Source organism: Numenius arquata, chromosome 4, assembly GCF_964106895.1.
Source record: "Numenius arquata chromosome 4, bNumArq3.hap1.1, whole genome shotgun sequence".
In the NCBI taxonomy this organism is placed as follows: domain Eukaryota; kingdom Metazoa; phylum Chordata; class Aves; order Charadriiformes; family Scolopacidae; genus Numenius; species Numenius arquata.
In genome coordinates, this window is record NC_133579.1 from 31,377,039 (window position 1) to 31,400,900 (window position 23,862).

The 23,862-nt window shown below is 40.0% G+C and overlaps 1 protein-coding gene across 1 annotated transcript; it reads left to right on the plus strand.

The window, feature by feature from the left end:
- Window positions 1-10,212: 10,212 nt before the first annotated feature.
- Window positions 10,213-21,686, plus strand: CNDP1 (carnosine dipeptidase 1). Its single transcript, XM_074146336.1, has 11 exons — window positions 10,213-10,290; window positions 10,743-10,886; window positions 12,505-12,667; window positions 13,835-13,923; window positions 15,823-16,023; window positions 17,451-17,535; window positions 18,111-18,271; window positions 19,678-19,842; window positions 20,038-20,179; window positions 20,554-20,701; window positions 21,581-21,686. The coding sequence occupies exons 1-11, from the start codon at window positions 10,213-10,215 to the stop codon at window positions 21,684-21,686; spliced, it is 1,482 nt and encodes a 493-aa protein (XP_074002437.1).
- The last annotated feature ends 2,176 nt before the right edge of the window (window positions 21,687-23,862 follow it).

Here is a 23,862-nt window from a genome sequence, read left to right on the forward strand (position 1 = left end):
CAGCCTTTCCATTTCCCAGCTTGCAGAAAAGGGGATATAGTTTATTGCAAATGGGGAGAAGATACTTTTCTTCCTGGTCGTGTCTCCCCTAGAGATTGGCTTTCAGGCAAGAGGAGAGGAGCACAGGGTGGAACTGTTCTTCACAGAACTGTCTGTGCATTTGATCTTTCATAGCTGATGGCTTAAATCTGTTTTTAAATATTATTATTATCACAGGATTTCATCTGTTTCTCTTTTTTAGTTCACCCTAAAACTTAATTCCTCTCTGAAGTGCAGTGAGTGAGGTGATACAAACTTTATGCATCTTCATGAATTATCTCAAATATTTCAATCAAAAATTCATAATTCATATAAGGATTTAGGCACTTGGAATGCAGGATTAATGACTTGTATCCAAAACAGTGATTTTTCAGAACTGTTATTTGCTTAGAAGTTGAGATAGAAAAATATTCTAAATGTTTGGGTTCCTATAGTATAAAACATGCAAAGCTGCCATTGCCTTTTAAGCCACGTCAAGGCACATGCTACACTTTTGTTGAAAGGCCTTTGAGATATGAGAAACTTCTCTGCTTGGAAAGACTGTAAAGAAAAGAGGAAAAATACTTGTCTGTAGGGAAAGTATTCTAAGTCTAAACCCTCCTGGAATGAGTAGGGAACTACTTTCCACAGAAGTTATAATTAAGTTTATAGCATCTTAGCCAAAGAGCCTGATCCACTAGTCGCAGATCCGCTTCAGTTGGTAGGAGGCTCAGAACCGATGTGCAGGCGTTTAATAAGATGTCCAGATATGAGTTAGTCTTCTAACTGAGGGTGCCAGTCCTGTAATTATCTGCCTCTCTGGTTTTGTTGAGATGTTATCACATCTTTCATGAAACAGCCTGTTGATGGCACAACTCGCATAGTGTGTGACTGGTGCTGAGCCTCTGTTTAATGAGCATCTGCTCTGGGCTCTTGAAGCATGTGTTTTAGCCTTGATACAGTCAGTGGCACTTTGAGAGATGTGCTATGAAATATCTCACACTTCTCCTTAAGGAGGTCACACTCACAAAGACCTTGCAATGGTAACATCTGTTGCCATAAGATGAAACAGTATTGTATGTGTTTATATAGTTTATATGTATGTATATATATTCATATATGTATAAACAGTGGGTTCCTTCATTTTTAAGTGATTTAAGAGCGATTTATATTTGTCCAGAGAAGAACCTCTCTGCTTGCTTTGGCCTTCTCCCAAATACACTTCAGTGACGGGAGGGCTGCAATGGAAAAATACTCGTAAACCTTTCTTCAGAGGCTGCTGCTCCTGGGACACCCAGCCGAGATGCAGAAGTCAGCGAAGTGTCAAACTGAGCTAACTTTGCAGTAGTCCAGACGTGTGCCTTGAGGGACGCCATGCACACCACCACCCTGGTGACTCGTGCCCTGCCTCTGCCAATTCCTGGACCTCACAGAAAGTTGGGAGGAAGCAGTGTGAAGAGCTGCATAAACAAAGTACTGCATGGTTAGTATCAGCTTCACCCTGTGAACTCATAAAGCCAGCCTCCAATGTCTGTTTGGGAATGACTGAGTTATCAGCTGGATAAAAACCTCACCTGCATGAAGAGCATTAATCACCTCCAAGGGAATGCTGCTGTTATTTGGCTGAGCAAAGCTGTCTGAAGGGCATCAATATGGGAATAACCTCTCGCCATTGCTTCACTGTGATTAGTATCTGAAAATGCTGCTGCTTAATCATTAAGCAAAATGAATTTGCAATCTTGCTCTTGGAAAAATAGGACAGTCTCCCATCTCAGCATTCAGTGCAGTGTACTGAAAAAGGTGCTGGACAAGAAGAACTTGTTTGTGCCTCCCCAGGGTGTATCACTTAATGCCTGCATGCTTGGAGATCTGTGTACAAAGAGCTTGCTCAGCCACTAGGCAGGGAAAAGGCTTCATGTTACTGCTCTTGGTTTACAGTGTATCTTGAATCCTTGTGGCCCTGCTCCTGGAAGGTGCTGAGCATTGTTGCTCCATACAGAGGACAATCTGTGGCCACCAAACCTCGTGAAGCACTGTGCGACCTCTTGCCTGGGTAAGGTGGCCTCTTCTAAATTAACCTCCTTGCACTGACATACCCAGGTGCGATTATTGATGTTCAGGTAACAATTACTAATTCAGAGTCTTGGGGCTCTTCACCTCCCTACCACTGCAATCTCGCTCCACTGTCTGACAAGTTCTTGCAGTGAGCAATACTGCATAATTTGTGGTCCTAGTTTTTAGCATCAGTTACGATTATTTTGAATGAGGATGGACTGGGAAATGCTCTTCAAGCTGCAGTGGGAAGGAGTGAGGAGGTAGAAGGGCTTGCTGCTGCTGCACAGGGAGCAGAAGTACAAATCCTTGTAGGAGAGAGAGATTTGGGGAATTGTGGGAAGGGGCCTCTCCATCCCACACTTACACTTCCAGGAGACAATGATAACTGTAGTTATACGAAGGCAGCATACTGAGAAATGACAGTACTAGGTACCACTGATTATGACATGGCAATATAATTCCTGTTTTCCTGCCATACACCTTGAAGAAATGAAAAATAGCTGGCTTGAGCTAGAGGTAGTTGCTTATAGAGTGACAGGAAGCATTGAAAACCATCACATCGTTTCTCTGTCAATGAAATATTGCTCCTAACAGCATATTTCTTACGTACTTTCTCACTTAAACTTAATATTGTAATTACTTAAGATACCTTTATAGTTAAGGTATAATAATTCTGCTGAAGTGCCAATGAAATTAAGTTACTCTTGCTTATGCCATCACTTTGTAACCAGCTGAGGTTGCTGCCCTGATGTAGTAATAGAAACACGAAGTGGGAGACCATCTCTGTAGATTTTCAAAGGACAAGAGACACAAAGACATTGATGCTTTTTTTTTTTTTAATCCTATTTTTTTAGTTCTGCTCTTAATGTAATAGATCTATTTCCTTCTGCTTAAACACTCACTGTATTCCAAAGAGGAGTTGCCTGTGCCAGCTATTCAAATTTGTTCTTTGATTTCTTGTAGTTAATAAGGTACCATCAAAGAGTGTGTTTATTAAGGAGTTAAAGTTGCCTGCACTTAAAAACATGTTGATGTTATTTATGATACTCCATAAATGGAATAATGACCATAAAAAAATAAATCTCTTACACTGTGGACTCTAAACCTTGTTCCAAGTTATAGGTTATGAAATTAAGGAGCAATTAGCAATGAAATAATAAGCTACAAACTAATTATCACTCTCTTTTTGCCCCAATAGTATAGTTTCTCGGTATAATTAAGTGATAAATAAGCAAATAGTTGAATGACTATATTTAGTAGCCCTACTTCTAGTCTCACTTGTACTATCATAATTCAGGAGTAACTCCAGTGTGAAACATTTGAAGTCAGGATAAAGGAAGGCAGGATTCATGTAAAAACAACTATTTTAAATAAAAGCAAATATACATTCGTCCCGTCCCCCCCCTTTTAAATTTCATTTGCAAACAAGTTTTTATATATTAATCAAATGAAGAACAAATACTTAAAAGAAGGAAAGGTCTTTGCAAGGCTCTGAGAAGGGACCTTGATTTCCCTTTGGAGACTGATGCTTGTTAGTGAATCTAGTTATATGAATAGCAGTTCTTACAAAATGGACAGAGGACCATAAGGATAGAAACTTGTATGCAAACACAAGCACCAAAAATTTGTTATAAGTTCAGAGACCTTTTGGTATGGAAGAACTGGCAGCAAGAAGAGGGTGAGGCTATCCATATCCAAGTGAGATGTGGATGTCAAATGACATCCCAGCAAGTCAGAATATAGTAAATTCTTCGTGTATACTTTAATTTTCCTTTTGGTGCTCACTGTATTTTAAGGGCATTATGAACCAGGTCTGTAGCTCAGCCTTACATACAAGTGCACACAGTTGGGTACTTAGCTGTACTTTCCATGGTTCTTTCCTATTAACCTTTTTTGCTATGGAAAGAGCAAATAGCAGCACAGCTGTCTTTCCAAGTGTTTGTCTTTATACCGGTGTTTATCTGATTGCAAACCAATGAGCAGTCAAGCTCAGAAAAATTTTCTAAGGTAAATAGTGAATTACTTCTCAGTGGGCACAGTGAAATACTACTTCCTGGGAGAAATTCTTCTCCCTTAACAGAGATGTATCTTTTCCAGTTTTCAAATCAAAGCAACAAACAAAAGCCACTTCTGTTCTCAAAGTCCTCCAAAATACTATGGTAAAGCAGCAATGCTTACCAGCAGTGTTCAAGTGCATTCTGGCACTGGGATTCCTGTTAGGATCTGGGACTTCCAGGGAGAAAAGGATGAGGAAAAGGAGATGGGAAAACTTTTCATGGCTTGGTGTGGTAGTGGTTTGTATATCCTGCTTGGATTATTATATGATAGAGAAACAGACTTAAGCATCTAAACCAAAAGTTAATCTTTAACTTAAAAGTAGCCCTTTATAACTGCAGAATATATCCGTGAACTGAGATAAAATGTTTCTGTTCTGCAGGTAGAAGAGGAGGTCTTTCCAGATCTTTCAAACTCTCATCACCAGCCATAAAGGCAGCTGCAAAACAAGAGCACAAAGAGGTAAGGACTTTCTTTTCTAATACCTTCTATAATATAGCAAAGCAGAGCTGGCAAAAAGGGTCTCACTTTTTTCCTCTAAGGCTTGAGTAAGAAGGGCAGGGCCAGTCATTGCCATTCACCGAAACGGCCTTAAGGCAGTTTGTAGAACCGACTGCTGGAAGCAGCACCGGGCATTCCAGTGTCACCTGTCAGCAAGTGCCAGGTTTCACCTACTTCTTCCACCAAAGTTCTCATTGCTTTTACATGGTTCATTGGATTTAATGCCATTTCTTTAACAATCTTCAAATGCGCAGGCATCCCATGTCTGGATCTCCGCAGCTCCTGGCCGTTACAACGGCAGAGGCTGCATGTGGCCACGGCTTTGCTGGAAAACTGCCACGTGGAGTTGTCTTCCTCCAGAGGTCTCACCTCATCAGCTGGAGAGGTGACTGAGGTGTGATTGCCTGCTTCCACCAAAGGTAGGCCATTTATCAGTAAATGTTGTTAAAGGAAGTTAATTGAGATAATGGGGCTATTATTTATTGTCCTTGATTGCTTAGAGGGAATGCTTCTTTCAATGGAGCCCACTGTTTGTTTGGTAAATCAGCTTCTACTGCCGTACACTTCTTTACCTCCATTCATGTCAAATGTGCTTTATATTACTTGCAAACTAGGAAACTTTTGCCTTTGCTTTTCTTGGTGTTGGTTGCAAAATGTTCAGTTTTCATTGGCAGGCCCCTTACCACACACACACCTCAAATGCTGCATCACAAGGAGGAAAACACGTGAGGCATGTGCTTCAGGAGCAGTGAGGAAGGCAGCAGAGCATGTTCAGGAGCTACTTCCCAAATTTTTTTAAGTTTAGTTGATATTTTATCAAAGAGTCATCCTAGTTAAAGAATCAACTTGGATTTCTTGTTAAATCGCTCCCCAAGAATGCTAAGTTTTCTTTTAACAGTACCTAACGAGATGGGAGGAAGTGAGACACAAAACGTTCTTACTACTACGGAACGAAGGAAGAGAAACTGTGTGACTGTCATGCATTATTTCTAAAAATAGTCATACTACATTCTTCTATAAAGCAGCAACTGCTCTTTAAAATGAGATCAAATAAAATACACTTGAAATTGAACAAAGAAGTCTTTGTTTGATTTCCCCTCGCCCAGGCTTTATCATCCTTTTAAATCATTTTTCCCTTTCTCATAACACTGAGCTATTTCAGCCTGAAATCTTTCTAGTGTTTTATTAATCAGATTCGCTTTTTCACACAAGCTTTCCCAGTTGTGATCCAAATGCTTTCTAGCAGCATTGTCTGTGTATTAGCAGTACATTAACATGACGTTCCATCTGCTACTGTCCTCCACCCTCACGTACAGCACAACATAGTTGCTACATAATTTCTTGTTTGAATTATTAGTATTTGGTGCACTCTGCTACTTTGGAGGAGTGTGTAAGTATCTCCTCATGTTCATTTTCCCAACTTTCATGCCACCGTTCACGCTTTATTTTTGTTTAGGAAAACAACTATTTTTGTGATGTTCTATAAGCTTTTTTTTTTTGTGATGGTCTATAAGATTTTACTGAAGTCTCCACTTTGAAAATAATACAGAATTATTTCAAATATTCCTAGGATGTTTTGCTTGTTTGAATGTTTGGGGTTTTTTCCCTCCACAGCATTTTAGTTTTCTCCTTTCGTTTTCTTAAACAGTTAAAACCTAATGAAACATGATTAGAAGACATATGTCTCTTGTGTCTTTTCAGGTCATTTGCATGGAGTGCAGGTAAAAAGAGGAAGATACCATCACCCCAGCACACATCCCCTGTATAAGCAGCCGTTTTGTGATTCTGTTCTTCATGCAATATTAAAAGGTACATGTTTCTTTGAGTCACCATAAGGTACCAACTATATATATATACTCATTCTTTTTAGAGTGGAATTATACAGAATTCAGCAAAATTGAATATTTGAACAGAAAGAGGGGGAAAACTACCTATGATGGAGACACTGATACTTATCCCTTGCATGAGCTTGGTTACTCTAGCAGCCATGTTCTAACCTGTGTTACGATCCTCCTTGTTCAAGTGTGGCACACCCAAAAGGTATTTTTTTGTAAAGTAACTGAACCAAGAGAAGCCTCTCTGGTTTTCTGTGGTAAAGTTAAATGAGGGCACATTCAGTGGCCTCTGATGCAAATATTTTTCACATTGAGGTTTGGAAATAGTAAGGTAGAAAGAACGAGTGAAATATGTGTGAAACAGGCATCTAGCAGGCTTTGTGGTAAATGAAGGTAACAGCCCTAAAGTCTCTCTAGACGAACATCTGATAAAAGTCCTCACATGCTGGCATCTCTCAACCCATCTGCTGGCAATATCCCTGGCAAGACTAGGATTTATCCTGGTTTTTGGGTGATTAACCACACTCTACAATGCCTGTTCCTATCACTCTTTTCTGGGGGTGCGGTGCCTTGCGCTTTTCTGGAGCCCCTCACAAATGTAGCTGTTGGAGGTCCTGTCCCCTCCTCAGCCTGTGTGGGAGCCAGCTTCCCTCTGTGAGACCCAGCTCGGAGGTGGAAGAGACTATGCCTGTAATAAGGACCAGCCTGAAGGTAAACTTTTGTCTCCTGGACTAAAGCGGTGCAACATCACACAAACAGAGCCATTGCCTGGTCCCCTAAAAGCACACAGCAGAGAAGAGAAGCAAACTTGACCTGGACAGGCTGGAGAGGTGGGCTCGAGTAAACCTCATGAGGTTTACTAGGGTGAGGGTATTAGACTAGGGGTGAGGTATTAGAAAGCAGCCCTGAGGAAAGGGACTCGGGGGTGCTGATGGATGAAAAGCTGGACATGAGCAGGCAATGTGCACTTGCAGCCCAGAAGGCCAATCACATCCTGGGCTGCATCAAGAGATGTGTTGCCAGCAGATCCAGAGAGGTGATTCTGCCACTTTACTCTGCTCTGGTGAGACCTCACCTGGAGCACTGTGTGCAGGTCTGGAGCCCTTAATATAAGAAGGACATGGAGCTGATAGAGAGGGTCCAGAGGAGGGCCACAAAAATGATCAGGGGGTTGGAGCACCTCTGCTACGAGGACAGGCTGAGGGAGCTGGGGTTGTTCAGCCTGGAGAAGAGGAGGCTCTGGGGAGACCTAGTAGCAACCTTCCAGTACCTGAGGGGAGGCCTACAGGAAGGCTGGAGACAGTCTGTTTACAAAGGCCGGCAATGACAGAACAAGGGGTAATGGCTTTAAACTGGAAAAAAGCAGATTTAGATTAGACTTTAGGAATAAGTTCTTTACCATGAGGGTGGTGGAGCACTGGAGTAGGTTGCCAAGGGAGGTGGTTGAGGGCCCTTCCCTGGAGACATTCAAGGTAAGGCTCGACGAGGCCCTGGGCAACCTGGTCTAGTTGGGGGTGTCCTCGCTGACTGCGGGGGTGGTCGGACTAGATGACCTTTGAAGGTCCCTTCCGGCCCAGATGATTCTATGAAACAATAAATGGCCTCCATGCCTGGCTTTTACTTAATACTAATCATCTCTCTGTACTTGGGGTTCCTTTTGGACATGACCTGCAGTGTCTCAAGGCAGATGCCCTCTTGTATCTACCTGGGCACTGCCCCAGCAAGAGCCAGTGTCTCATCTTTGTCAGGAAACTCTGTTCATTGGAGAACAGTTACCACCACCCCAGCCTGGGACTCCTGGTCTTGCCTGCCCTGTGCAGCCCAGGAAGACCTCCTGACCATGTCTGTGATCGCACTCCTATGTGCTATCACCCTCTCTAAAATGGACTTTTGTTGACAAATATTTGCAGCTGTTTGCACAGTCTGAAGCTGGAAGAAGTAGCCAGACTGGGGATTTTAAGTTGGGGGTGCTTGTTGCAAAGCTCCTGTTTTTAAGTCTTACCTGCTGAAGCTCTATCCAAAGATGACTATAGCCTAAGCTACTAAACTCCAAAACCTCATTCTCCACCACATCTTTGTTGCTAAATCCCAGAAGCTGCTTTGTCTCTTCTGAAATGTCCTGATTTTTTTTTTTTTTATGCTTACTTCAAAAATTCCTGTAATAATCCCTTTTGGTTTAGGACAAATTGCTGCTGCTGTGACTGGTGATGGGAATATTTGAAAGGGATGGTTGATTAGATCCACCTCTTGGAGGTAGGGTTTACCTTCCTATGTAGAAAACAACGTAAGAAGAAAATGGTACTTTGATCATCACTTAAGGTTTTGGGGTTTTTTCCCAGCAAGTATTAGCATTTAAATAATATTCCCCCATTTATATATTATGCCTGTATTTAATATCTCCATCCTAAAAGTCCTACCCAAATCTGGATTTTCTTGTCTCAGTTAAGTCATCTCCATAGCAATGTTTTGCAGCTTCTCCGTCCTGCAAAAATCGGCATTTTGTCTCTTTCAATAGCAGTGTTTCCAGTGCCAACAGATGTCAGGAACTGGATGCTGGGGATTACATCTAGTGTCACAGGCCTTCTGAAAGCTTTACTTCCGAGAGTGACCTGTGTCACAGACAATGCAGATGCAATCTTGCTTGCAAGGGAAGGTTGGAAAATGTGGGCCATCCTCATACAGCCAGGATCTCCAGACGAAATGAACAATGTTTCCCTCCTCTTGTTCCTCACGCTTGGGTTTTCAATCTTTCTTCTCTGTCAGAGAAACATAATTGAAATTATTAATATTACCATAGCCTATCACCTTAACAATGCATCAAAGTGGATGAATGGACCTGCAACTGCATGTTTTGTTACCAGTATAGAATATTTTTAGAATCAAAGTGTTGGGTTTTGACCTTGGAGTCCATCCTGTTGCACAGCCTGATACAGCAGCTAGTTTGATTTTAGTCCAGTCAAGTACTTAGCTATCCAAGTAGTAATCTGCTAATGTCGATTCAAGAAACTACAGAAGGAACTTCAAGGAAACAGGAAGGGAAAGCTGCAGGGAGGAAGAAAAACACTTTGTAGAATCCTATGGTGGTTAAATCTTTACTCATCTTGTCAAAAACAAGGTGGCAGAGAGGTTTGCAAGTACCAAATGACTGCTGCGCTTATCAAGTGTTTCAGTATTGACACTGTTTTTATTCAACCACAAAAGCTATTTGTTGTCCAATACTCTCTGGTGTCAGGATTGTTCTTCCTTATTCTTGTAAGATACACTCTGTGTGTCAGTGAATCCATTCTTCTCCCTCCTTCTGGAAACGAAGGAAAAGAGAGTTCCCTGGACCATTGGGGTGTGTCGGTGTTTTCAAGTCTTCCCCTGGGGTTGTCTTCCCAGAACATACAATTTGATGTTTCTGTATTGAAAAATGATGCAATGACGACTTCTTTAGAAAACGCTTCCCTTAATTTTCTTATAAAGCAGAAATTGTAAAGCTGTTGAGAGTTCTGTCATTTTTTTCACTTTCTTCCAGAAACTTGACTGTGAGTCAACTGTAGGTTTTATTTGATAAAGTAATTCAGATATACTTTCTCCTGGCTTGAAGGGCTTAAATGAGACTTAAAAAGACTTAGCACTTAGCAGTTGTCTATACTTTCTAGTACTGAAAAGAAGTGCGTTTGCAGGATGTCTCTAACACCTTGAATGTTATCCTTAACTTTCAGATAGCATCTGTCTCAGCCTTGCACTATTCTTTATGGCCAGAATGTCCTCCTCATCCTCTTCAGTGTTGGAGATGGAGATCTTCCAATACATTGATGTACATCAAAGTGATTTCATCAAGGTAGGAACTATATTGCAGTGAAATGACTGGAGCACAGAACTGGTGTCTGGGAGTCTTGTGCCCTACATGCAAGATGAGTGTTTGCCAATAAGGTAATCAGCAGGGTTTCCAAGTCTGGCATCGGGTGTGCCACGTGAGCTTCAAAAAGCAGGGTTTTAAGTCTGTGCTGGGAACCCTCTGGGTGGAAGAGGGATTTACATGGACCTCCATAGACCAGGTGGCTGTGGGCATCCTTTGAGTGTGTGCAGAGAGAGGCTCCACTGAGCCAAAATGTACCCACATGGGAGAACTGGCAAATCTTTACCAGTGAAGAAAAAAAGATACAGCATCCATGATATTGCTGTGATGGGATGAAGGTGAAACCATCTTCCAATGTGACACTTCTTGTGTTCAGAGACCAACCACTACAGCATCCTGGGTGATTTAACTGCACTTCTCTCCTTCTTGTGCAGGATCTTAAGGAATGGGTGGCTGTGGAAAGTGATTCTGTTCAACCAGCTCTGAGGAAAGAAGTCATGCAAATGATGGCACTGGCAGCAGACAGACTTTCAGCGCTGGGAGCCACTGTTAATTTAGTAAACCTGGGGTCACATCAGGTGCTTGTCTGATTCTTGCATTTAAAACATCATGTTCACGCATGTGGCTTACCTATTACATTCAGTGCTATGTATATGTAATTTGTGATTTACTGATATTTTTGGTAGCCAGCTAACAATTTCTCAGTAGTCCTGTAGCTATGTGATACCTGCTGAAATCAGTCCCTCCTCAGACTGTATTAGAACAGACCTGGGAGGCCACACAGGCAATTCAAATGCAAGCAGATGTTCCCTCCATCCTGCAGAGACAGTTTGATGCTTTTAACTAGAGGGAAGTAGTTTGTAAAAGTAAAATGTCTTGGGTTTTTTATCAGAGCTCATTTTCATATTCTTCTGAGTAACAAAGCATGATAAGTACTGCATCAGTTTGTCACTGAAGTCTTTATATGGGGGAGGTAGCTTTTACAAGGAAGGTGTTGCCAGACAGAACAGGCTAGCTATCTTGAGCATCATCTTTGGCTTTGGGAGCTTCTGACAAATGCTCCAAGCCATTTTTTCAATGACAAATGGAAAGCAACAGACAAGAGTCAATATCTGAGAAATCTTTGTGTCTAGCTCACTTACCTTACTACCTCACTGTGGCTGAGTGCTCTCTCCTGCCCTGGGCTGTTGGATTCCTATTCTAACAGGAATTCAAAAGTTCACTAATAGCGATTCCCTTTTTCTTCTTCTGAGGTTTCTGGGGAGGATCATGAGAATCTTAGCACAAGGACCTTGCAGCACAGCAATACTTTAATATTTCAGGTTATGTCATTTAATAGTTGTAATGAATGCATTTAAAACTAAAAGCTTAGCATGCATTTGGCATCCAGTTATGATTGCCAAAATACATAGCAACAGTCTGTGTCAATAACAGCAGGGAATGGATTACCTGTTGTTCAAGCAGAGACCAGAGATACTTTTCTCTGCCTAGGGCCAAAATATTTTTTTTAAAAAAGGGTTTTTCCTTCGATGCTGGGCAAGAGGCTATGCTTTTGTGTTGCAACAGAGCAGTACAGACTGATATTATTGGTGAATACAAGGGAGTACACGCATTCCTTCACTTCTTATTTCTCTCTCCTGTGAGACACCCAGACTCTCTTGGCCAATGTGGAGATCTGTTCTGTGCAGCAGTAAGTTACAGGATTAGTTTAAAGCCTTAACCTGCTTTGAAAACAGTCCGAAATAGCAGCTGCCACCTCCTGCCAGCAAAAGTTTATTCTGTTTCTGGATTTGAAGTTTCAGGCCTCCTACAATCCGTCCATGGCAAAATCAAGTTTGTGTGGCTTTTGACTGTCAGTGTCACAACATATGCTTTTGTCACTCCAGAACACAGTTGGCTTTGTCTTCTCCAGTGCTGGGAAGTAAGAGTTTAGTAATGAGGGCATTTATGACAGTAAAATGTTAGAAGAGCCCCATAAAGTCTCTGCAGAACCTAAACAGCTGGGGAGAAAAATCTTAATTTCTCTGGGTAGGCTCAAAGTCAGACTTGTGGATCTGATAGAATCGGAGCCAACTGAGAATGTAGAAGTATTTTCAATACTGAGAATTCTAGCGTGCTTTTATATAACACTTGCAAGTTTTCAAGGGTTTATTTTTCCTTTGTTTTTTTCTTTTTTTTCTTAACACCTCTCTGCAGTTGCCTGATGGTGAGGACCTCCCACTGCCTCCTGTGATTCTCGGGGAACTGGGAAAGGATACACAAAAAGCCACTGTATGTTTCTATGGTCATGTAGATGTGCAGCCTGCCAAAAAGGAAGATGGCTGGAAAACTGACCCTTACACGCTGACAGAAATCAATGGTATGTATCTGGTCATAATTTTTGTATTTTTATTTGAATACATGACTCTCAGATGTTTTGAGTACTCTCAGATCTTTTGAGTAGAAGGGGGCTACCTATATGTTTAGCCACAGCATGAGGACTTCTCCCACAGTAATCTGTGGGACAAATCCAGTGACTTTGGGTCTTCATGACCATGCTGTGAGTAGTGAGACCCATCAGTGATTGCTTAATATTTGGTGTGGAAGAGCCACATGGGGTTAATTCCTCTTTATATTCAATAGACAATCCATTTCTGCTTTAAAATTCTTGTTGGGTTGTTGGATCAGCCATTAACCTCCCTAGAACTTCCTGTTCTTGCTTCATAATCCTTTAGTACCTCCACCTGCTAAGCTGGAGCTAAGAAGCACTGGTGGTGGAACAATGAGAGGCTCCCCTTAGTGCACTCATAAGCACGCTACAGCCAGCAGAGCATGAAAAGCTCCATTGACTTGATGGACCAAAATTAAGGGTGGAGGGTCAGCAGGGAGTAAGACCAAGAACCCAGAAATACTGATTCCCAGTCCTGTCCTACACCCATTAAATGGCCTTCCCCATCTCTTGGTACCAGTTCCAAATACGCTTACTGGGGTAACTCTTGTTCCTCCAGTGGGGACTGCCACAGATAAATCTGGTAGTGGTAATCCACAGATTTATTTGTATATGAAACAGATTTATCTGTATGTGAAACTGAAATCTGTCCCTGCATATAACTGTACAGTTGAACACCTAAAAAAAAATATGCCTAGACTTTGCAGCTTCATACTTCTACTGGGGTGTTTATCTGTGGGGTTTTTGCTACTTGTTACCTGGGCTGGCTGATGTGCACAGAAGCTGCATATTGTGCAAACTCTCCAGGCATGTCTGGTGTGATCAAACAACTCCTAAAAACGAAAGTAAAGCTCAGAAATTGGCAGGTAGCAGAAACCACAGTATGATGTACATAAAAAGGGGTGGGGGGAAAGTGTACTAGTCCACTGGGAAACACCCATCACCTTATTTAAAACATGTCAATGAAATCCTGATTCTTTTGACACTTCACTTGACACACCACTGCAGCTTCTGTGGCAACAGGAATTTGCTGATTACATTGAAGTGATGAGAGAGGTTTCAAAGATTGCTTAAAAACTTTACTCTTTTCTTTTTAAGGAAATCTTTATGGGCGTGGAGCAACAGATAATAAAGGACCTGTCTTAGCTTGGATAAATGCAGTGGAAACATTTAGAGCCTTGAAATTAGTAGGTATTAATGAGGAATTGTTATTGTTTTATAATATCTCTCTGGAGGGATGTGTTTACCTTCCTGTGAGTTAGATGATACGCCTCTGTACCAACAGACTCTATACATTTTGAAAGATTAGCTTATTCCTAATGCTATATCTAGGGCACCGGTCCCACCTCAGTAAGAATCTGTCCTTGAGCATTTCTATTTTGAACAGTCTGTATGCAAGGTAAATACGGTATTGCTGTCATTGCCCTGTAGAGAAAAACACTCGGGGAAGCATTCAATGTATATTACATACATTAAACAGCTTTGATACCCTGTTCTCTTGAGAGCTTTTAAAATGGTAACATAACATACAGAACAGATTGGTCATGAAGACTTATCTCTGCTGTTACATTCTGCCAATCTTTGGTTTTGTCTACCTACAAGTTACCTTCAATTTGTGTGTATGAACGAAGAGAACAAGCATCAAAAAATGCTCATACGTAATGGGCTGTTCTTTCAATGATACATTAGATTTATCAAAGCAAATGCTTTGACTGGGTGCATTAATCAAGTACAAATATACTTACTTATAGTGTGACTTATCTCTAAGAATCAAATTGTTGCCGAAATTATTACAATGACCGATACAGTTATCTTTAAATCAGTCTGCATATTTAACAATTTGGGGCTAGTTTTATCCCAAATGCAAAGCTAAACCAACATATAGTCTAAGCTTATACCTCGGTTAGTGAATTTGCATGACACATTTTGTTAGATTGTTGAGAAAGTTTTGTGCCTCTGTTAAGACATTATGGCACAAATTGAGCCATAAAGCCTTGACTTCTAAGGTCCTTTTTCACCTGGAAAACTGATGTTTTTCTTGCATTAATAGTACTGAATTGATCTCAGTGTCTCTTAATACAGATTAGCTGTTGCAAGTGGATATGGTTATTGTCTTTTTGCATCTTTCCAGTTTTTCAAATCACTAATAACTACTTTGAATTTTAACAAGCAAGCAAAAAGAAATGTTATTTGAAGCCTTTCCCTAGAAGACAGCACAGATCATCAAACAATATTCATGAACAGTTTGTTTCTAAATTTTTTTGTGGTCGTTTGATGAACCATTGGTGAACCCATCCATAACACAAGTTCATTTAATTCTACACATTTATTCCTGCATTTAATCTGAGCATTCAATCAAAAGATAAAACATCTTAAAAGCAGTAATGAGAAAATGAATTGGAATGGGAAACTAAGCTCAAATTTATTTCTCCTATGGGACTTGTCAGCATTTCTAACTTGTGCTATTCCATAATAAAAGTTCTCTTAATTACCCTTGGAAATACATCCTTATGAACTAGCAGGCAAATGGATTCATGAGTGCTAAAAGGACAATTATAGTAGAATCACCAGCAGCATTTTTACCACTGTGTGACTAACTCTGGTGATAGATAACACATTGGGAAAACCAAAGCAATGGACCTCTGCCAGTGCTTCCTGCACGACCACTAACAGCGGAAATATGAGAGGCAGGAAATTTTCCGTGAAAATGCAACTGTTATTATGCAGGCTTTCCAAAGCAATTAGAATATTTAATAGTACATCCCATTTTATGAGACAGTCCAGCAAGTTTTCTGGAAACACAAGGGAAAAAAGATATCACTTGTATCTTCCTTCAAAAATGAAAAGTACAGAAAAACATGAAGATGAACAAGTTTTTCTGGGAAACTACATATGTATGTATACATGTACATATATAGATTTACATATATTTATATATGCCCTTTCTATTCAAGCAAGCTAGATATCTATGTCCTTCTTTTCCTAACACATGTACTGCAAGCCAGTCTGCTTTTGATGTTTTTTTAAAGTCTCTTACTTTTTGAAAATGCATGTTCCTTACCTAGATCTCTTTAATGTTCATTTAGGCTATGCCAGTAAACTTCAAGTTTGTAATTGAAGGCATGGAAGAAGCAGGGTCCTTGGGGCTAGAAAAATTACTTGAAGAAGAAAAACAGTACTTTTTCTCTGATGTTGATTATATTGTGATTTCGGACAACCTCTGGCTCAGCAACAAGAAGCCTGCCCTTACATATGGGAGTCGGGGAAATGCCTGCTTCTGTGTGGAGGTAAAGGACACAGGTTCATTCGAACTGGGCTCCTGACCGGAGAGCAGTGATGTACCTGTAACCACATTTATACTTGCACGCAGACAAAGACTGAGAGCAAGCTTGATATTTAAAAATACAGACTTTTCTTCCCTATCCTTTTTTGCCTGTGCAGATTCCCCCCTCATTTCAGTTCAATTAGCCTTATTTACTTCCATTAACTTTTCTTCAATCATTGTTTCTCCACTTACTCTCTCTCTCCTTGATCCCTTTCCTATCCCATTACTCTCCTACTGCTCTCCCAGTCTTCTCTCATCACACTCTCTGCACATCAACTCTGCTCTCTTGTAGCATTTTCCCTACACCCCCCGACTCTCTCACTCCAAACCCACTTCTTCTGAAGCCCTGCCCTTTTTACAGCAGATACAGCTTACTGCAATGTATTTGCCTAAAGGGACTCAATTTAGTTGGATCCCTGGGTTTAAAAGCCACACAAAATTTTTGTAACCATTGGCAGAAGCAAATAATAGTGCACTGTAGTATATTTAGCAGCCAACATGAGCTGCTGTGAAATGAAGAACAGAAGTTTCTCATCTGGGAATCTCCTGATGAAGCATAAAAGGAATTCAGAGAGAAGATTAAAGAACTAGAGAAGTGAAGAAAAATCTGCATTAACCTTTCTGTCTGAAATAGAATGGAATTTGTTTTTAACCAAAAAAGCCTCAGCAGCCTTGATTCAATTCTTCTAAGTCTTAGTTAAGAAAAATTATGCTATTAAAACATCAAAAATGATCTCTGCCTGCTACCAGACAGTGGACCGTAATGAAGTTTTGAGAAGAATAAAGAAGTCCGTTGCAGGCAAATAGTTTATTATAAACCTGCATATGAAAATGTGTCTGGAAAAAAGAACCCATTTAATAAACCGAATGCCTCTCTCTATTCTAAAGGCATATGATTCAAGAGACCTCTAAATTCTTATTTGTTGCATTCTGGAATTAAGGTTGGACATATATTTTCTTAATGGAAAACAAGTAAGGTTCTTTCTTGCCTTCGCTATAAAGATTTGCATTAAATAAAAAAGATAAAGAATTTGAAGAAATTATTCTGCAGTGTTAGAAACAGTGATATGCAAGTATTTCTCTTACGGTGTATTTAATCTTACTGGAGCAAAGGGGGGAATGGAGAGGGACCCTTGCTTTCAAATGCCTGTAAGTGCTATAGACAGCTGAATTTCTCTCTCTAGTGATTAACAGAATAGCCCCATCTTCTCTTTACCAGAAGCAGATTGTTCGTGACATGTTTTCCATTTTAAAAATAAACACATAATCATTTTCCATTCATTTGTGGTGTCATTTAAAAAACCGAAGCCATCCGTTGCTGTGGAAAAGAAACACATGCAGAAGAATAAAGTAGAGAGTGTTTATATGTAACCAGTGTTTTTCGTACAGGTTGAATGTGGCAGCAAGGACCTTCACTCTGGAACTTTTGGAGGCATCATTCATGAGCCACTGACGGACCTTATAGCTCTGCTGGGTAATAACACGTGTCATTGCTCAGGAGTAACTGGGGAACAACGGCAAGCAATCAGCCTAACAAAGATCAGTGCCATGTTTAATTGACCTGCGTGAGACAAGTCTAATTGAAGCAATATTACCAGGTTTCTAAATCTCAACACAGCTATGGTGGCAGCAGCTGAGGAGGGGAATGTCCCTGGTAAGGCCAGGACTTTAGACACATGCCTGTTAAGCTCATGTCAGTCGTGTGTCAATCAACAACCTTTAAGGATTGCTGGCAACTTGAATACATACACGTGCAGCAAAACCTGACTTTTTAACGCTGATATGTATCTCAATATGTATCTCAGATGTTTTCATGTCAGCAGCTGTGCTGACTCACTGCACACAAATGCACAGCAGCTCGATTTTCTTAATAAATATGAAAATATATCAGTGTGGGTATCATGACTCGATGGATGCAAGCAGTTGTCAGTAGCTAGACGTTAGGCTTACTCATTCGGTAAAGACTTAGGTAGAAGAGAAAAGGTGTTGTGATTGCCAGGTGGAAGAAGTAGGTCCCACTTGTACTGATATCTGTATCTTACTTTGCAGACAGCCTTGTGGATCCCACAGGTCGGATTCAGATCCCTGGAATCTATGACAGCGTTGCTGCCCTGACAGAGGAGGAGAGGAAATTGTATGAATCGATTGAATTTGATCTAGAAGAACATAAAAATAATGGTGGCGTGAAAAAATTCCTATATGGCACCAAGGTAACACAAAATCTGTGTAAATGGTCAGCAGAAAGAGTTTGAATCACCAATTTGTAACATTTGTGTATAAAGCCAAACTGAAAGATGCTTTCAGTCCATGGCAAACTCAAAATAAAGGAGCACAGAGCATTAACAGGTAAATAAAACAAATCTGCTGAAAATGCAAGATACCGCATCTGGGGAAAGTGACTCAAAATATGAATAATCAATGAAAAGGAGTAATGCAAAACTAAGTGTCACTCCCTCTCTCTTGCACTGCATGTCCTCTCCCTCTCACCTAACTGGCAAAAGAAAATAAGCATTAACACCCCCACATGTGTTACGCAGTAGAAAAGTTGTATTCTGCTCTGAAAAAATGAGGAGGCAGCTTTAGGCAGATGTGTTATGGCGTGGTTTTTATGAGTTTAATTCAGATTTTGATGTCTGTCGAGCACGCCAAAAAAGCACCCAAAGCTATAAGCCTCTCTTTGCCAGCATTTAAAAATTGTATCCTAAATAAAAAACAGTAGGTAAGAAAGATCTCTCTGCACAAAAGTGGCATCTGGGAGAAAGAAGTGAGTATAATGTAATTATACTGGTATAAGCTGTAATATGGATGCTTTATTTCCATGAAAAAGCTTCTGAATTAGTCTAAGATAGACTATAATAATCAGTAATACAGAAGTATAATGTAACTGCGCTAAATAAGTTTTGATGCTTTACCTATGTGACGATGAAGTGGTGCAAATTTTATGTGTACATAAAACTCCAGTCTCATAAAACTGGCGTAGAAGGAAAGGAGCTATGCCCTGGGGTTCTGCATGAAGTCCAATTTATAATTTATATATTTATCCTTTCTTCCTTAGAATAAACATTTTCTTTTCTCTCTTGCTTTTTTTTTTTTTACCCCATCTTTTCCAGAAAAACAGATCAACTTTGTTACTGAACATTATCATCTTATCTCTTGTATTATTTAAGGCTCATTAGTAGAATTTCTTCCCTGCTATCATCTGGGAGGGATCTGGCTAAACTGGTCACAGGTTTCTCCTGCAAGAAGTTCTGAGATGAACAGATGGTCAGATCAGAAGTTGTTCTGATTTTTCTTTGCACTAGAAAAATTTAATTCTAAGATAATTTAAAATAATGCTCCATTTTTCTTGCTGTACATGAAAAGCTGCTCTCATCCAAATATTTCTGAAGGTAAACAAATGTTGACTTAACGAAGGAGTTATTTGTTTTGTTTTTTTTTTTAAATTAAAAGTTATGAGCGTGGGTTTAAATTAAATTATAAATCAAACATCTTTAAAATAGAGGTCTCCAAATACAAATTTTAGGATGGAAAAAGGTTGTTTCTTCACATCAACTTATATTAATTGTGAATGGCTCCACTGTCATCCCTTATATTTTCAATGTTATATTTTTCGAAGGAAGAAATACTTCTACACCTGTGGCGTTACCCTTCTCTCTCTATTCATGGGATTGAAGGAGCTTTTCATGAACCGGGAATTAAGACTGTCATTCCAGCAAAAGTCATTGGCAAATTCTCAATCCGTCAGGTCCCCCACATGGACCTTTCGGTTGTGAAACAACAGGTAAGAAGAAAACCTTTGCTTTGGTCTCTACTATGTAAACTAGGTCCCTCTTAGCACCTCACAAATTTACATCCAAAGTAGTAAATGGAATGTTTCTAGCATTTATTTGTTTCTGAGAGCAGAAGAGGGAAAGTGGGTGTAAACTTCAGTTGCAAGAAGCTGAACACTTCTGGCTGCAATGTGTTTTCTCCACAGGTGGTGGAGCATTTGGAAGGTGTCTTCTCCAAGAGGAACAGTCCAAACACATTGAAAGTGTCTATGCCTTTGGGTGCGAAGCCCTGGCTTGCTGATGTTAATGATCCATTATATAAAGCAGCAAGAAGGGCAATAAAAACAGGTATGTTGCTTCTTTTTTTCCATCTTTAATGTGTCTGCAAGTGTGCAGGGGAGTTGTGCTCATCCATAGAGCAGAAGGGATTTCCTGATTTGGTGCTACAGTCACATCTTATTGATTTTGATAGAACAGCTCAGCCACTGAGGTCTCTTGCTGAATTGGGGTCTATTCAATAGAAGACTTCATTTAGTTCTTTCGTATACTGGTACAAAGCCAGAGGTTTGTAGAGGGCAACTGATTGATTAAATCAATTGGCTATACACTCTGAACAATTCCTGCTCAGAAGCTCTTTATGTTTGAACAGATAACTGATATTTGGCAGCTAAAGACAGCACCCTTATTTCACTTAATGGATTCATTCTTTCCATGTATTTCAGTTTTTGGAGAAGATCCAGATTTTATTCGGGATGGTTCAACAATTCCTGTTGCCAGAATGTTTCAGACTATAACGCAGAAAAGTGTGATGATGTTTCCAATCGGAGCAGCCGATGACGGGGAGCACTCCCAGAACGAGAAAATAAGCAGGTTTCTTTTATTTGTCTATTTGTGCTATAAGAGAAGAGGGGAGAACCAAGGTCCTGGGGTACCCACACATATAAGCACTGCCAGGTGGGAAGCTTTGCAATCCCAAAATATTGTCTCTGGGAAACTTGCTGCTGTGCCGAGCAGAAAGCAAAATTCCCAATCTAACATGTACCACTATTGTACCACTATATACTTTTCATGAAGTGTTTACTTAGCCTTTAAATGATCACACTGGCAATTTTCATTTCACTGACAATTAAATTTCTCTGGTCTGAAAGATGATGATGTAGACAGGTACCTTTCCATCACAGCATCAATTTCAAAGTATTCCAGTCAGACGTACTGAGGGTAATGATTATGTAAGGGTTTTAATGGTTTTCCTTTTTTTTTTTTTTAATGGTATAAATGGATATAAAGGTGTATTTATATTACAGGGACCAAAACTAGCATAATCCTATAAAAATTAGCTTAAACTTGCCACTTGTGTTCATTCTTTGAGGAGCCATGGTAAGACACCGTTCAGTCTGATGTCTGAACATTTGTGCAGCTTCTGAGTCAAGTCATGCTGAGCTCAAGGAACTGGAGAATCCTACAATAATTCTCAATTTGTTTTTTGTTGTCCCTCAGTATATCCTCAATCCTTGTGGCTACAGCCAATAGCAATTAGGGGACATAACACTTGAAAAAGTTTCCTCAGTGAATCTTTCAGAGGAATGCCAATTGTATGATATCTAGAATTTCTGTGCACTTGGTCCTTTCTTTGGGTGACCGGTCTTGCAAATTCCTCTGAAGACTCTGAAAACTTCACCAGATTATATGTCGCTAATTTGAAGAGCAGAATAGCCTGACAGGGTTTCATTCTCCTTTCCTTCTTCATAGACACAACTACATTAAAGGAACCAAAGCATTTGCAGCCTTTTTCCTGGAGCTATCAAAGCTACATCAACACTTAATTGAAACTTCCAACATGGAAACTAACAACTGATGGACCATCATGAGAAAATCAGCAAAGCACTTATGCTTTCTAACTTCCTGATCTGGAAAAACATAGAAATCACATACTCAGTGGGTCTGAATTGGTGGAAAAAATAAACGTCATGCTATTACTTGCCGCACTACTAAATGGCATGCATTTGTGATCCAGTCAATCAAGTGATCTTACCCCGAATGGGATAAAATAGGGTTAGGAATAGTTCATTATTGCTGAGTGGAATATAGGAGCAAAGGGAATTTTCACATTTGTTTTATTAAAGCTACTTTATTTCTGGTTTTTAGTATGCCCATGTTTATGCCACCTAGCTCATATTCCAGTTTCTGCATATAAGCAATTTGCAACATTGTCATTTCCTCTCCACTTTATACAAAATTTCACTATTTAATTATTTGAAGAAAGATCCACTATCATGTTAATCTCTTCCCTGTACTTCATTGAAAGATGTATATTGGGAATGCAATACAATTAGCTTGTTGAACTTGATGCAAAGACTTGCCTATGAATATTTACTTATGGGAATAATTACTGAGGTCAGTAGAACTGCAATAGTAAAACATTTCCACGTCTGGATTCTGCCTTCCCCCTGCATTTAATCTAAATCTCCTCTTACTGTGCTGTGAGCACAGTATTAAGAATCACTACATAATACATTTCCATAATGTGACTCTCTTTGTGTACAAGAGAAAAAAGTTTTTGTAAACATCTGTTCTGGCGAAAACCTGTCATCAGAAGGATGCTTTTCCACACAATTAGCAACTGGTTGTTGCTAATTACTTTTAAAGCATTAGTTTACATTGATAATTAAATCAAAGGCAAATGATATATTTTGAAATTAAAGCAATAGTTGACAGTTCTGTCTGCTGTTTAGGCAAAACACCTAGCACAAATTATATAAATCATATCTATTTTTTTTTCAAAATGTGATTTTTTCGTTATAACATGTAGTTATTTCATGCACAACCAAAGTGACTGAGCCAGATTTAAACAAAAACTTAGTAGCGTTATCCTTACTGTTAAAACAGATGACATTGATTACAGGAAGTAGTTGTTTCCTTTCTCTCCTGCAAAAGCCTGCAAGAATAAAGGTGATTAAGGGCATAAGGTACGGATGTGGAGTTCGTAGAAGGGAATACTGTATTATAGTTTATGTACATGAACAGCAGATATGGAAAGTTATCAGGATAAAAGCCTTAGCTGAATTTAAAAACATAAATGAACAAGCTTCTGATTTTTAGTAGCATTCCTGAAATTCCTGGGAGCTGGATGTAAAGGTAGTTGGCCTTTTACGAGGTCTGGGAGCAGTACTAATCTGGGATACTTAGGTTTCAAATCAGGTTCTCAATAAACACCCATTTTCAGCCTTTCCTGGGGCTGTGAGGCTCACAGCTCAGCTGGGAAGAGCTGAGTAAGGATACTGGCTGCGGATGGCATTCAAGGGGAAAAGGGAGACCCAGCTCAGTCTCTTTGTGGTGCCCGTGTCAAGGGAGAGGACTCCAAGACATGGACTGAGCCTACAAGATCAGAAGACTCCAGTTTGCACACCACCAACTTGCGGAACAGGTCTTCTGCAGCCCCTCATCTTCCTTCGCCTGTTTAAACCATTTAGGAATGAGCACAGTAAGGAATGCTGCGGGGGAAAGCACTCCAGTGCCTGGACAGGAGTCAAGGCACGTCTGTCCACGCTTAAAAGCTATTGCTCCTTAAAGGTAAATTGAATTTTTGTGAAGTATTTAAGGACATACAACTGACATAAAACATTATTTGCAATCTTCTGTTTTGCAGTGGCTTTAGACAGTGACTTCAACCGTTGCTGAAAGCTTTTCATAAATATGACCCTTTTGGCAGAAGAGAAGAGTAGAAAGCTGGGTGAGATGTTGGAGGTGGTATATTTCCTCATGTAAGAGGTATGGAGGCTGTGTTTCTAGGACTATAATTGCTTTGGAAAGCAGTACAATCCATGCTGTCTATGGGCTCTACAACATTAAGAAGTGCAACTGAAGGAGAGCTTATGCTAGACGTAGTTTTTTCTGTTGCTCTTTAGAACACCAAATAAAATAGAGTCAACAAAGCACCATTTTATAAGCACAGGCACTATCAGAGCAGTACACTGAAATAAGGTTCTGCTCTGAAATATCCACTTACTGTCAAGTTAAAACCGTGTGTATGA

Excerpts from the sequence above, each read along its gene's own strand:
- CNDP1 (XM_074146336.1), top strand. The coding sequence starts at position 10,213 with ATGTCCTCCTCATCCTCTTCAGTGTTGGAGATGGAGATCTTCCAATAC. Across the intron at positions 10,887-12,504 it reads TAAACCTGGGGTCACATCAG|TTGCCTGATGGTGAGGACCT; the intron begins GTGCTTGTCTGA and ends ACCTCTCTGCAG. Across the intron at positions 17,536-18,110 it reads GGACCTTATAGCTCTGCTGG|ACAGCCTTGTGGATCCCACA; the intron begins GTAATAACACGT and ends CTTACTTTGCAG.